This window comes from Danio rerio, chromosome 18 (assembly GCF_049306965.1).
Source record: "Danio rerio strain Tuebingen ecotype United States chromosome 18, GRCz12tu, whole genome shotgun sequence".
NCBI lineage: Eukaryota > Metazoa > Chordata > Actinopteri > Cypriniformes > Danionidae > Danio > Danio rerio.
Window position 1 is genome coordinate 36,666,272 of NC_133193.1, and position 15,105 is coordinate 36,681,376.

Below are 15,105 nucleotides of genomic sequence, written 5' to 3' on the forward strand. Positions count from 1 at the left end.
TTGGTATGAGAGAGCGTATGAGAGAGAGCGAGAGAGAGCGAACGAACGAACGAACGAGCTCTGTGTGCTTTGTGCTGTGTGTATGTGTCTATACAGACAGCTTGGCTGTCTGGACTGTATACTGGGTGATTTTTGGTTGTGTTCTCCGCTCTAGAGGGACCGGGCGCGGCGGGCAGAAAACGGAGCGGGTTCTCAGGCTAAAACCTGGCGGGTGCGGGCGGAAGCGGGAGCGTTGTCATCCGGAGGTGTGTGTGTGTTTTTGTGTGTGTGTGTGGTATGGCGAGTACACGACTGTCTCCTTCGTTCGGTTATCCGTGGCACTATCCACTCGCCATAGTGTGGCAGTTAAAATTCACGCCTACACTATCGAGCGTGTATGAACTGTGATTACTTTTTAAATTGCTGATTAGCTATTGGCCATTTCCCTCTCTGACTGAAGGCAGTCGACCAATCGCGACAGACTGTCATCGGTCCAATCAGCGCAGATTAGCTCCGCGCTAAGGAGGGGTTTGGGAACAAATGAATCACTGGACGATTCATACAGGAGTCGCTGGGATAATTAGGTAAAAATAAATGCAGATTATAAGACCATGAAAGTGTTTTTTGACCTTGCATGCATATTAGACTGTTGTTGGAGACCCTTACAACCAAGATATGACCCTATTTCATGTATAATATGGGCTCTTTAAAGGAAAATTATCATATAAATATAATCTGGTAAAAGCTGGTATCTCTGGGTATTTACAATGTCCCCTGCAACAGAAAAAAACCCTCTCATTTGGGACTGAGGTTTCTGGGACAAGAGAGATATGACTTGGCCCAGGTTGACAGCAGTGGGTAACGTTGTGCATTGTCTTTCCCCCACTTGAGAGGACAAACCATGAGTGAGATAGAGATCTCATGCATCAATCTGAACAGTGTGCTGTGTTTCTGCAGTCCCCATGACTGATTATTAGTCGTATTCCCCAACTTGCAGGCACGTGCACACACAGTGCTCAACATGTGCAGTGCACATGCCCTTTTTAGTCTTGGATAGAAAGTTCCCTTCCAAAATGATCAAAAGTGCCCCCGCGACGCGACATACCCTCCGTCCCCGCTTTACAGTACGCGCGCGACAACACAGCTGATAAGAACTCGCGCGACAACACCACTATTCAGTACGCGCGCGGCGACAACACCCGCTTTAGGGTTTTCCAGCTCTTTTTCATCCCCGCTTCTAGCGGCACACTCCATTTCCGCATTACTGGATCTGTTAATATATAATATAGGCGTTTATGGTTGTTATTTGTATAGTCCTAACTTCCAGTTTTTTCAGCCTGTAGTATTGTTGTGTTTTATTCGTTATGGTAATAATAGTTATGTGTTGTTTAACAGTGATTTTTTTTTTTTTTTGTAGTTTCCTTTTCATCCATTTAAACAATTGACGCCGAATTGGCAACTCCCGCAAAACTGAAAGTGAAAGTATTATACACATGCATTTATAAGCTATTTAAAAGCAGAAAAAAGGAGGAAAAGAAGAAAGCCCACTCCCACGGTGATACCGGTATTACCGGTGTTGTCACATGTCGATTAACCGGTGGGGAAATTTCCTCATAATCACAACCCTACTCTGTAGGTCTATTGGACACATTCATAAATATTCCTAGCAAAACAAATAAATGCTGGAGACATACTCATTACATTAACGCACTTAATCGCACTTCAGCAGTGTTTACTTGAGAGCGCACAAGTGCACGAGCAGAGGAAATCGGAGCGCAAGCAAAGAGATCCGCATGCTCGTAGGCTATTACATTAACGCAATCTCAACTTCTAATACTGCGCTAATGAGGAAACACTGCAATGTAAGACATATGCATTTTGGATTCACACACACACACACACACACACACACACATATATGTGGCTAGTTTTTTATATTCACAATATAGTCCAAACACTCAAGACATAAAACTCTTTGTAAAATAAGAAAAAGAAAAACAAGCATGATGTATTTGCTTGATTGTTTCTGCTGCAAACCTAGAAATATGATACTGAATTCAGCATAGCTATTTTTTTCACAATTTGTCACTTCTAATTATTTTACAGAACAATCTTTTTTAATAATAATTATTTCATTTAAGTGTTGATCTGGAAAAATGTATCAAATGTTTTTTATTTAGAATTAGTCTTAATACAAAAATCAATAAAAAACAAAAGAAACAAATAATAACAATGAAATCAACAAATTAATTAAACTTCTGCATAATAATTTGGGGCCTAATGTAGCATAATGTTTGTAACACATTTGCGCATTCATTTGTGTGATTGTATAGCTAACGTTAATTTAAATGGTACGGAATTTTGTTTTAATATAAATCTTAATAAAATCTCATTAGTCCATTTGGTCTTTTTATAAAATTATACAATTATTTAAAAAAATTACAATATCTGAAATATATAAAGCTTATTACAGTATATTGTAGGTGATTTTTGACTTGAATTGATAGACTTCATTTGGGTTGTAATGACATCAACGCTACTTAAAATGGCACATTCACACTGAATCAAAACAATATTGGGTCTTTTCGATTCTAGGGACTGGGTCGGTTAGACCAGGGTTTTTCAAAGTCTAAGACAGTGGGCCTCCCTTTTGACACAACTTATCTATTGGCGCCCCCCTCCACCCAAACACGCACGCACACGCACACACACACACACACACACACACACACACACACACACATATATATATATATATATATATATATATATATATATATATATATATATATATATATATATATATATATTTATATATATATACAGTATCAGGCCCGGATTGGCTAATCGGGAGGACCTGGAAAATTCCCAGTGGGCCGGTCCGTTTTTTGGCCGCGAGGGCCGGTGTCCCTAGTTCCAGAATCTGTTGCTCTCAGCAGTCACACTTTTTAAAAATAATTTATTTATTTACTTGACCACAGCCTTCTTCCTTATTTTACCGCAGCTCTGCTCTTTTTATCTATTTTCTCGTAGCCTCGTGAGCAGGATGCAGCCTGCAGGTTAATGATGATATAACTTGATAAGTCTCCATTCATCATATAGCTGTTGTGGTACAGTGGTTAGTACGTTAGTTTATGACGTGGCCAACCTGGGTTCGGTCCTTGTCTGAGTAAAATTTTTTTTTTTTTCATTTTTATTGTTAAGACATAATACTGTAAGGGTTGTTGAACATTTGAAGTTCTAAAAGAGCTGTTTTCTCAAAAAAAGACGTAATAGTGTAATTAGAACTGAATTGGAAATGACCTTATTTTAATATAGTCAGTGGTGAACTGAGGTGGGCCGGTCTGAGGCTTGAAACTCCAGGGCTGAAAAGAGTCCCACTCCGGCCCTGTACAGTATATATAAAGACAGATGTCAGACGGTTAACTCACTTTTATCATCATTTGCATGAAAGTGCAATTATTTACAGAGTAATAACAAGTATTTTATTATAACGTTTTTAAAACTAGGATGATGGTTTAATATGAATAGAACAGATCCAAGAACTGTCTATCCCAGTCAAAACAGTCGAAGTTTAGCGGGTCTCATGCTGTCATTAGCCAAAATATTTTGACAAACCACACATAAAGGTCGTGGTTCATCAGCTGGTCCTGTCCACGTAAATCCTAAACGCAAATACTGATCATCATATCGTCGTCTTTTGGGTTTAAGCCCTGAACTTGAAGGCTTTTGTGGCGAGGGGGCATGGCCGAGAGCCATGGGAACGGAGTGAGGCCACCGCGTGAGTGGATACACCTGCGGTGCACACCTGCCTCAGATCCCACGGAAGGAGCCCTGGATCATAAAAGGAGGAACGTGGGCAGAGGAAGCCGAGAGAGGACCGGACCCGGACATATTTTACTTTTGCTTTCAGTTTGACGGCAGTCTCCGTGATGAGCTGCCGTCCGTTTGTTTTGGTTTAGGAGGCTGCCGTCACTGTCATTAATAAATCACTTTAAAACTGCTTCGGTTCTCCGCCTCCTTCTTCCCGGCGGCCAAAGGGCCGTGAACTTCATTGCAGCTTTGAATCGGGGGGGTCTCAGAAACCGACCCATTGTACTAGCAGGCATATACCTGTATTGGCGGGCTTGCCAAACAGAAGCGAATTCACAGCTATGGCCTTCTGGGTAAAAAAGGTTTTCTTATATTTGACGTATTATTTTTTTTTTGCTTTGTTTAATTAAAACGTTTAAATATAATAAAAAATACATATAATAATTAAACTTAATAATTATATTTTTATTATATTATATTTTTTCCCGCGCCTTCCCTGACATGCTCTGGCGCCCCCCAGGGGAGGCGCGCCTCACACTTTGAAAACCCCTGGGTTAGACCCGGTATATGTTACAGTAGGTCTGCTATAATGCAGCATAGTCTCTCTTTACACTAAATTCTAAGCAGACAGAGACCCGCTTTTTTTGACTCACAAAGGTGAGCTGATGTCTAAAGTTTTGCATGGAAGAAAAAACTTACAAAAATTCAAATTAAGTACATGTTAATGTATTCATATACATTTAACAATAAAAAATTAAATAATATGACTTAAAAAAACAGATATATAATTTTTTTATTAATCCCTTTTAAAAAAAATTGCTCCTAAATTAATCAATTTATTAAGATTATCATTTACGTAATATGTTCTTTCTGTCTTTATTCTTTTAATGTTTTTGTTTTTCATTTGGGGAACAAATTTGTCTTTCTATGTCTGAGAAATTGCCAGCTGGTGTCCCTCCTTAGCACTTAAGGCTATGAATTTGAAATCTAAACAAAAATAAATATGTATATGTATATATATATATATATATATATATATATATATATATATATATATATATATATATATATATATATATATATATATATATATATATATATATTTATATATACACGGATGTAACGGTTCACAAGAATCATGGTTCGGTTCAATATGCATGAGAATATTTTTTCATTCCACTTTTTTTATTCATCAAAACATCATAAAACCCATCTTCTGGGATTTCTTCTTAACAACAAATAAAAGAAAAGCTAATTTATGCCCAAAACCAAAAAGCTATTTATAAAAAATTAAATGTGTGTATTGTATATGGAATTTATAACAAACCTTTAGGCTGCAAGAGCTTAGTTTTCAGAAGCTATATATTTATATACCACATTATCAATATGCATACAATGAATCATCCATTGTACAACCAATACATATTAGTTGTTTATCCTGTCCTAAACTAAACTGCATGTAAATATATATATATATATATATATATATATATATATATATATATATATATATATATATATATATATATATATATATATATATATATATAAATCTCTAGGGTGGAGATTTATCAGATTTATTTGTTTTGGACGAACCAGAGGAGAACACTTTTAGCACATCTTCTGAAGACACAGATGGAACAGATAGTGAAAGTGATGATCCACTTAAAAAAATTGGCACGGACAAAGGCATGGGCAATATTCTCAAATCTACAGGCTCCATCACAAAGGCTGAGGCTCTTCTGCTGATAATGACTTATGCTGCTGTGCATAACATTACTGGCTGTCAACTAGATGACTTGCTGACCCTGATTAATTTTTCTGTTTGATAATGATGTTGTTCCAGGTTCAAAACATTTGTTTAACAAGGTTTTCAAGAACAACTCAGAGATTGTAGACTTTCACCTTTATTGTCAGGCCTGCAAATGCCACTTAGGCACACAAAAACAAGTCACTGACCAGAACATAAATCAATGTCCATCCTGCAGCGAAACAGTTGACATCACTACTTTAAATAATGGTAGCTTTTTTATCAATGTGCCAGTTGCACCACAAATCCAGAATCTTCTGGAAAATCCAGAAATACAGAAGCACCTCGGCTATCGCTTTGACAGACCACACAGTGTTGAGAATGTTATCTCAGACATATTTGATGGAGCATTTTATGAAAAGCTGTCTAAACCAGGAGGGATTCTGTCAAATTCTAACAACTTTTCATACAATTTTAATTCAGATGGGTCTCCTGTTTTCAAATCTTCAAAATTTTCTATTTGGCCAATACACCTACACTTGAATGAACTGCCTCCCAAAATTAGATTCAAGCATGTGATTTTTGCCGGTCTTTGGTTTGGAAGCCATGAGCCATCTATGCAAGTTTACCTGAAACCATTTACTGAACAAGCAAAGTCACTCAGCTCTAAGGGTGTTTCATGGAGAAAAAATGGTGTTCAGATAAATAGCAAAATTGTTGGCATCTGCTGCTGTGTAGATTCTAAAGCAAGACCGGCAATGCAGAACATGACCCAATTTAATGGCTATTATGGACATGGCTTCTGCCTTCAACCAGGTGTTTTAGTTGAGCGACAAGTAAAGTACACTGTGTCAGCTTCAGGATACGATGACAGAGACTCAAAATCTACAATTAGAGATATGGAGATTGCCTTTGCTGGAGGTAGGCCTGTCAGAGGGGTTAAAGGTCCATCCCAACTGATAAACATGACGTTCTTTGACGTAGTGTGGGGCTTCGTACCTGATTATATGCATGCTGTCCTTCTTGGTGTTACCAGACAGATTACTGAAACTTTTTTTCAGAGTAGTTATCAGCCCTATTACATTGGTAGACCAGACACATTACGTGTATTAGAAAATCGCATCAGAAGCATCCAACCTCCACATCTCATTACCCGCTTGCCTAGGCCAATTGAGGAGTTCAGGTACTGAAAGGCATCAGAATGGAGAGCTTGGTTGCTTTTCTGTTGTTTGCCATGTCTTGAAAGTGTGCTTGATACTCTGTATTTAAAACATCTCAGTTTACTTGTATTGGCAGTATTCCTTCTTTTTCAGGAATCTGTCACCTATGAGGAAGTCAACAAAGCAGACATCATGCCCCTTGAGTTTGTTGTCAAATTTTAGTTACTCTATGAAGAGACAGGCATGACTTTCAATGTACATCTTCTCACTCACTTTGCGAAGTCAGTGAAACTGTGGGGTCCATTGTGGGCACACTCGGCTTTTGTTTTTGAAAATGCGAACGGACGTCTCTTGAAGTTGATCCACGGAACTAAAAGTGTTGCTGTTCAGATTGTCAACAAGTTTCTGTTGCATATGATGCACATGTGATCAGTGACCATGTGTTAAACTTCTGCAGAGAATTCAGTGAATATCCAAGAGTGCAGAAATGTCTGCGTTGGCAGGGCACCACAGTTTTAGACAGTGGCACAACTAAGCAGTTAAAGGATGAGGAAATGAATGCCTTCTTCTCAGCAGAGAGACAAGTACCAGAAATTGTACTAGTACACAATAGGATGGTCCATAATGGTCTGGTTTTTACCAGCAAGGCTTACTGTCGGTCTAAGAGAAAAAGGGAAAGTGCCATTCAGTTAAATAATGGAAGCCATGGAGAAATACAGGACATTGTGTCATTTACAGCAGAAGGGGAGACAGAAATTGGTCTGTTCTTCAAGAGGATTGATACACAGCCGATCTTTGCACTTCCTCAAAGCTTTGGTTTTGTGCCACATGTAAAACTTGTTAGAGATTGTCAGTCCCCTCTGCAATTTGTCCCATTAAACAGCATCAAACAAAAAAGTTTTACTATCTGCTCTTCAGATAATATCTGAATCTGTGAATTTCCAAACTCATATGAGAGGGATTAAACGGTGTAGAAAGTGTAGGTTGAGTTTTGGGTGGGATTAAGTGAGGGGAGAGAAACAGCGGACAGCGGTGACAGAAACATAGCAGTGCTACATGGCAAGAGCTGTACTGTGACACACCTACATCTATGATCACTGTAAACGCCCACCCTAAACAGCCAGATACACATCACCCACTCTTCCTCATCGACACCCCTCACTCAAACCTCCAACAGCCATACACCTAGATCCCACAATCCCACTCATGCTACCACACTTTTCTCATCCAACTCACCTTTCTACACCTGTATCCACTACACAACCCTTCAACTACGTTCCCCCAACCCACTTCTCCCACATCTTCATATCCACATGTACCTTGCACCTTCTTCCACACCCACCAACAATATGAAACCCACCCATAACCCATACACTAACATCCACCAAAAAACATTTACTAACACCCTGTTCATCCACTGACATATACACAAATAACCCCTACACAAATAAGTCAGACACTCAATACCACTCCTACAAACACACCATACATCCACCGACACTCAAACCTCCACTTACACCCTGTATACTCACTAACACTCAAACCTTTTTGAAAAGACATTTCAACGCGGTGTTCTTTCTGTAACACTGAGCCTGGAAGTCTTGTACATCTATTTTTGTACTTGTAAATTTTCTGATGATTTTTGGAAACCGGTTTTGGGGTTGATTTTCATTTTACAAAATAATTAACTTTGATGAATGCACAATTCTTTTTTAAATTGTAAAACTGGCAATGATTCACTCGATAATGCTTAGAAGTTGTTGATTTTTCTTGGGAAGTTTCACACAAGGCAAAAAAAATGTGTATTCCTCTTTTAGTTTTTTCTGTAAATATTTTAAAATATTTTATAATTCTTTGACCTCAATTACAAGTAACAAGAAGGCTATAAAACATCTCTAATAATGAACAAATAATCTGTACAATCTAATAATTTAAATATGATGGATCCCCCATATATATATATATATATATATATATATATATATATATATATATATATATATATATATATATATATATATATATATATATATATATATATATATCCAATAATTGCTTTGTTGGCATGACAAATGTTGCAAATGTATTGCCAAAACAGTTCTAAAGTTTACATAAAACGTAATATGCATATATAATAAAAAAGTAAACACAGTAAATAGTAGTAGTGTAAAAAAAGGGAGATGATATTTATTTATAATAGTTAAATTAAATATCAACAATATATAAAATTCAATAGATTACATTAATATTCAATATATTATTTGACATATATTATTCATACAAATCAATACAAAAATAAAAAATCTGAATAAACTACATTTAACAATCAACATTTTAGGATAGAACAGTAATAAAAACTATAATAATCAGTATATTTACATGATTCAATAATAATAATCTGTGTGCTTGTATATGTATGTATGTATTTTATTTTATGTATGTTCTGCATCATGACGGTTGCATACAAAGAGTTCAGATGCAAAATCCTCTAAATGCCGTCTGTACTTTTCTTCTAAAATGAGCATTTTTCTCAGCTTTTTAACTTTCATGGCAATGAAAAGCTTTTTTGTCACTTTAATAGAAATAATACTACCATAATCTGAGAAAAATGCTACTATTAGAAGAAAATATCAAATCGCATTTAAGGTTTTTTCAGCTCCCTGAGTGGGCGGGGCTTTTAGAACGCGTTCTAAATTGGAATGTTGACGTAAGTATAAGCGCCTGTTTTGCAAACTGCCGTATAATCGTTTTGCTTTGCTGTGATGAACTACAAACGAGATAATTTGGCGAGAAATAACTACCGATGGATTTCTGCCAGAATCAATGTACAACTCAGTATACATACATTTTTAAGCTTTATAGGTTTATATACTTGTATTTAAAATCAATGTGGTGTAGGAAAATGGCGAATGTGCTAAAATATCTGTACAAAATAAGTCAAACACATCCAGGATTTACTGTATGTTTATTATTTTTATGTATTCAATATATTTTGTACTTTACTGAAGTAAACTCAATCGTCAGTGTCCAATTAGTCACGAATATAAGCTTAAAATTAGTCGTTTTGCGTCGAGGACAGGTCATTAGGTTTAATAAATCATGGGCGTGGCTAGGCCTATTTTAGAGGGGCTGTAGCCCCCCTATATTTCTACTCAACCCCCCTAAAACTTTTGGAATTAGCTCATAAACTGTATACTAAATTATCACCCCAGTCTCCTTTAAATTTGAAATGAAAACGGAGGCAGAAATCGTTTTACCTTTCACAGACTCACTGACAGAGATACTGTAGAAACATCAAGTGTTGACTAGTGTAAAAAATACTCATTTATTATTATGATTCAGATCGTGAAATATAGGAATTAGCCTGTCAGTTTAAAATATGTATATGTATGTCATTTAATTAGAAAAGTGGCAGTTTATTTATTTAATACATGGAAACAAACAAAAAAAAATATACACTTGAATATAGAAAAAGGTTTTTACTACAGTACACCTGTTTAAGGTTAAGCCTATTTGTTTTATTTAGAACTCAAATGCAATGCCTGTCTATGTAATACAGTGGAATACTAGTATACAAACCGTATTAAACTGTATTAACAGTTTTAGGTGTATTACTATTAAATTACTACTTATAAATGTGTTATTATATTAATACTATTATATATTATAATATTATTATATTATTAATGTTTTCAATGAATTACTGTTTTTGTTTTTTGGAACATTTTTATTCACAGATAAATCTTGTCTCACATTACATAAATAATGTGCTAATGTTTAAATTAAATGTCACTTTATTGTGAGCTACACTGTAAGAAAAAAATCTGTAAAAATACAAAGAATGTCCTGGTAGAAAATTACCAGCACATTTCTCTTTTTTTTATGGAAATTTCCTTCTTTTAGTAAATTTTATAAAACTTCAGTAAAAAAACATTGCGAGTTTCCTTCCTCTTGATGAACACAACAGAAGATATTTTGAAGAATGCACATCCATAGTGGAAGACTCATTAGATGATGAAATTAAGACTTTGGTGTTTGTTCAGAAAAGCTAAATGATATTTTTCTCCCTCAGAATCAAATATGATGACCAGCAACAACACAAGAAGATTGTTCCAGCGGTTCTCCAAATATCAAGGTAAGCAACTGTATTTGAAGTAAACTGTTTTTCAGACAGTGAATATTCTCAGCCAGATGTGCTGTAAAGAGTGCAGAAATGTACATGTTTTGCTGAATACTGTATATTATCTTTTCCAGGACTTGCAGTTGTACTTGATGAGGAGAAGGACGCTCTATTCAGAGCTAGTCCAGCCGCTTTCAAAGGTATGAAATTATTCAGTTTCTGTTTTTTAATGTAATGATGAATCCAGACAACTGAAATTAGGGCTGGGCGATAGGACTTTTTAAAAATTCCCCAATATTATTTATTAACTTATAAAACATGCTTTTCCTGAAACACCTGCTGTCATTTAAAAATAAAACAGACTAAGATTTATTGATAAATAATATAGTATGAGTTCAACCATTTTTAAAAATGACAGTGAAATTAATCTCATAAATGTTAAAAAGGGGACATTTTCAAGATGATATATTTTCCTATTATTTTAAACTGTTCATTTCAACACATTCAGAGGTTTATTCATTTTTATTTTGTGCTATATCAGTTCATATAAATTATTCGGACTAGGCTAGTGAGCTGTATATTATTGCATTTATTAGCATTGGGCTGCTTGACTTCTGCACTGACCAAGTTTTGTTTCACAGTGTTGATATTTACGAAAGCTATTAGTAGGGGCAGACATTTTTGCTATTTCTGCTGAGAGTTTTGTAAAAAATCTGCAGATTTATGTGGAATGATTTTAGAAGTATCATAACTAAAAACTTAACATTTGAAATAAAAATAATACATTTTTAACTTTTATTTAACTTTTACAATGCAAATCCAATTAGACCCACTTATATGGTAAACAGAGCTTTTTTTAAGGTTCTCATATAATATCTCTACTAAAAGACAGAAAATATTACTTAACAAACTGCATTGTAAATTAATTATATGACCATTTTTATATCAATAGATCTGTTTAACAAACATAACTTGAAAAAATATATATAAAAATAACCATCTGAATAAATATAAATAGTAAAATAATCAGTACTATGAAAAATGATCTTCGCTGCTGTTGCTGAAAATGCTAAATAAATAAATGGGTCAGGCACGCTTTAAAAAAACTTCATGTTTCATTTCTAGATGTATCATATTACTTATTCAGTGGCATGATTTTAATTATTTAGTGGCATACTTTGACCACTGGTTGTCTCCACCTACTGGTTAAACAATGTAATTACTGCAACTTTCCTTTTTGAGCGTCAAGTTAAAAGCATTTATTGGTGGTCGAACTGTGATTTTAATCTTTACCATAAACGTCAGTGTTTATATGTGACCTATAAACTGTTATTCCAGTACTTTGTACATAAAAATGGTAAAAACTGAATTCTAGTCTCGATCAAACGCAGATTTGAATGCTGAGCAACGAAGGATTACAAAACATATACAAATCATCAAATTTTACAATTTATATTGCATAGGTGTTTAAATTGAGATATCAATGTTTAAATGATTAATTGTGCAGCGATACACTGAATGTGTACAAGTAGTGACAGAAGACAACTTTAATAACCTGAGAAACAGGGTATCCGAGGGATCTTAAAACGTCTTAAATCTCAAAAGATAAATTTTAGGCCTTTAAAAGTCTTAAATCTACTGAAATATTATGCTGTAGGTCTTAAATCTTTTTAATACATCATAATTTTCTTTTGTTTATGTATAGCTAGTCAAATTTGCTATTAACACCAATACCAATCACCACCAATCCTAATCTCAAATAGGCTTTTTATTTAAAAATAGCATTTAACTACTTTCCTTACAGTAACATTTGCCTAAAAGTTCTCCATTTATTTACTATTGAGGACTACTACTGACCTGACATATATTTTTGTTAATAAATTATTATTATTGCAATATTAAGTTACAATCACTTAAGTGATAATAATAATTCTTTTAAAAGGTCAAGTGAAAATCTTTTCCAACTGGGATATTCGAAACGAAAATTCCTTGAGCATTTAGCTCTGTATAAATCTAAAATTAAAATCATAATGGTCTTAAAAAGTCCTAAATTTAACTTAGTGAAACCCTGAAGAAAACATTTAGGTGCCTCCACAACTTTTCCCTTCATCATTAAATATTAAACAGGGCAGACAAAATGTTTTCATACATGTGATTTGAATGATTCAGGAGTCGATCGTTACAAATGTTGGATTAATCTAAAAGTAAACAATGTTATAATGCAGGAAAAATGCAACATCTCATTTCTCAAAGGACACGTTCTATGTTCTTGTGGATTTCTGAGTTCGTTCTTCTGAGGTAACCTAGTTTGTTCTCTATAGAATTGAGAAAAAGCCAGAGTTCTCCCCTGCTCTTTGCCATGTTGTGTGTTTATGGCAATGTGAATAATCCCAGTGAGAAGCGTTACATGTGTTTTGAGTGAAAAACGATTTTCATTCAAACATATCAATGTTAACTACACAGTCTAGTTAATTTATAAAATCAATTTATCGCCCAGCCCTAACTAAAGAATTTTATTTTTACTTAGAGCAATCAGCTTTTCTTCTTTTGCCACAGTGTCTAAGACTGCCTCTGAGAATAACCAGATTTCTCAGGTCAAGAGTGTTTCTCCAAAAGACACTTTCTCTGGGAATGACGGTGTCTCTGTGGTAGTTTTCCTACATGAGAGTGATGGTGTCTCTGAGACATTTCTTTGCTCTGAGACTGACACCTCCTTTCCGACAAACCGTGTCTCTGTGATGGACACCTTCTCTGAGATTGACTCTTTCTCTCAGATTGAAGGTGTTGCTCCAGTGAACACTTTCTCTGATACTGATGATGTCTCTCCAACAGATGATGTTCCTCCAATGGACACCTTTTATGAAACTGAAGCTGTCTCTCTGATTGATGGTGTGCCTTTAACGCACACTGTCTCTGAGACGGACACTGTCTCTCAGATTGATAGAGTTCCTATTTTGGACACTTTCTCTGAGATTGACTCTGTCACACATCACAACCAATACCCACCCAACACAAGTAAAATGTACTCTTACTTCGAGTATCGCAAGAAAAAGGCTGACCCTACAAACACAAGAAGACTGATTCAGCGTTTTTCTGAATATCAAGGTAAGCGCAATAGGGAAGCAACCAAATTTGAATTAAATTGTTCTTCAATTGTCCTTTTTTACATTTTACTGAAAGCTGTATGTTATCTTCTCCAGGACTTGCATTTGTTCTTGATGAGGAAGAAGATGCTCTATTCAGGGCGAGTCCAGCTTTCAAAGGTATGGAATTATTTAGGTTTTGGTTTATGTAATGATGAATCCAGAGACTATTGACTAACCAGCTTACTGATAATGTTTTTTCTGTCTTTTCTTCTTTTGCCACAGTGTCTAAGACTGCCTCTGAGACCAACCAGATTTCTCAGATTGAGAGTGTTTCTCCAAAAGATACTTTCTCTGAGAATGACGATGTCTCTGTGGTTGAAGATGTTGCTCCAGTGGACACTTTCTCTGAGACTGATGATGTCTCTTCAACTGTTGGTGTTCCTCCAATGGACACCTGTTATGAAACTGACTCTGTCTATCAGATTGATGGTGTGCCTTCAAGGGACACTGTCTCTGAGACTGACGCTGTCTCTCAGATTGATAGAGTTCCTGTAATGCACTGTAAAAAAGCCAACTAACACAAAGTTCTCTGAACAAAGTGTATTAAGTAAACTGAAAAAATGTAATTTAAAATGTTGACAAATAATAGTTAGTTTGCTCAACAAATATGGTGTTTCGATGTTAAAAACTTACAATATTTTGTTGAACTAATACAAGATTGTTAGTTTTGAGTTGATGCATGTCCCTTTCGTTGGCGCATGCGCGTTACAAGCTTTTAGCGCATGCGCGATTTACTTTCATAGCTCGCTGCTGGGGGTACATAAAGCTCACGTGCGTGCGTGTCAAATCGGACCATCTTTTTTTTCTTCGGAGTTACAGGTAACGTATGTCAATCGTTTTCACCATCGATTGTATATATTTGTATATGTTTTTATGTGCGATGTGCTACCCATCTAACTTCTTGATCTATTTTACCAGTGTAATATTGATGTGAGAGACCGTAACAGAGCTGTTTAGAGCTGTCCCGGATTTCTGCAAAATCATCGGCATTTATATATCCTTTTATGTTGTCATCTAACGTTATATTATTTGATATGTTGGGTTTGATGTTCCAATGTATCCTAATATATAACTATTTGTTGTAATTTAGCCGTGGATTACTTGTTTCGTGCATTTATTTTGGCTAACGATACATCA

The 15,105-nt window shown here is 35.4% G+C and overlaps 1 protein-coding gene across 7 annotated transcripts in view; it reads left to right on the forward strand.

Moving 5' to 3' along the window:
* The window catches only part of LOC137488235 (uncharacterized), a 35,278-nt gene extending 20,226 nt beyond the window's left edge, over window positions 1-15,052 (forward strand). For 4 of the 7 annotated variants that reach the window (XM_073929797.1, XM_073929798.1, XM_073929795.1 and 1 more), the window contains 6 exons: window positions 10,775-10,837; window positions 10,957-11,022; window positions 13,655-13,749; window positions 13,795-13,927; window positions 14,023-14,085; window positions 14,191-15,052. In XM_073929797.1, the coding sequence (XP_073785898.1) occupies window positions 10,775-10,837; window positions 10,957-11,022; window positions 13,655-13,749; window positions 13,795-13,927; window positions 14,023-14,085; window positions 14,191-14,486 (716 nt within the window). In that variant the 3' untranslated portion in view covers window positions 14,487-15,052. Of the gene's footprint in view, window positions 1-10,774; window positions 10,838-10,956; window positions 11,023-13,378; window positions 13,750-13,794; window positions 13,928-14,022; window positions 14,086-14,190 lie in introns of all 7 variants that reach the window. The other 3 variants (XM_073929792.1, XM_073929794.1, XM_073929793.1) reach the window with 1 other exon arrangement.
* The last annotated feature ends 53 nt before the right edge of the window (window positions 15,053-15,105 follow it).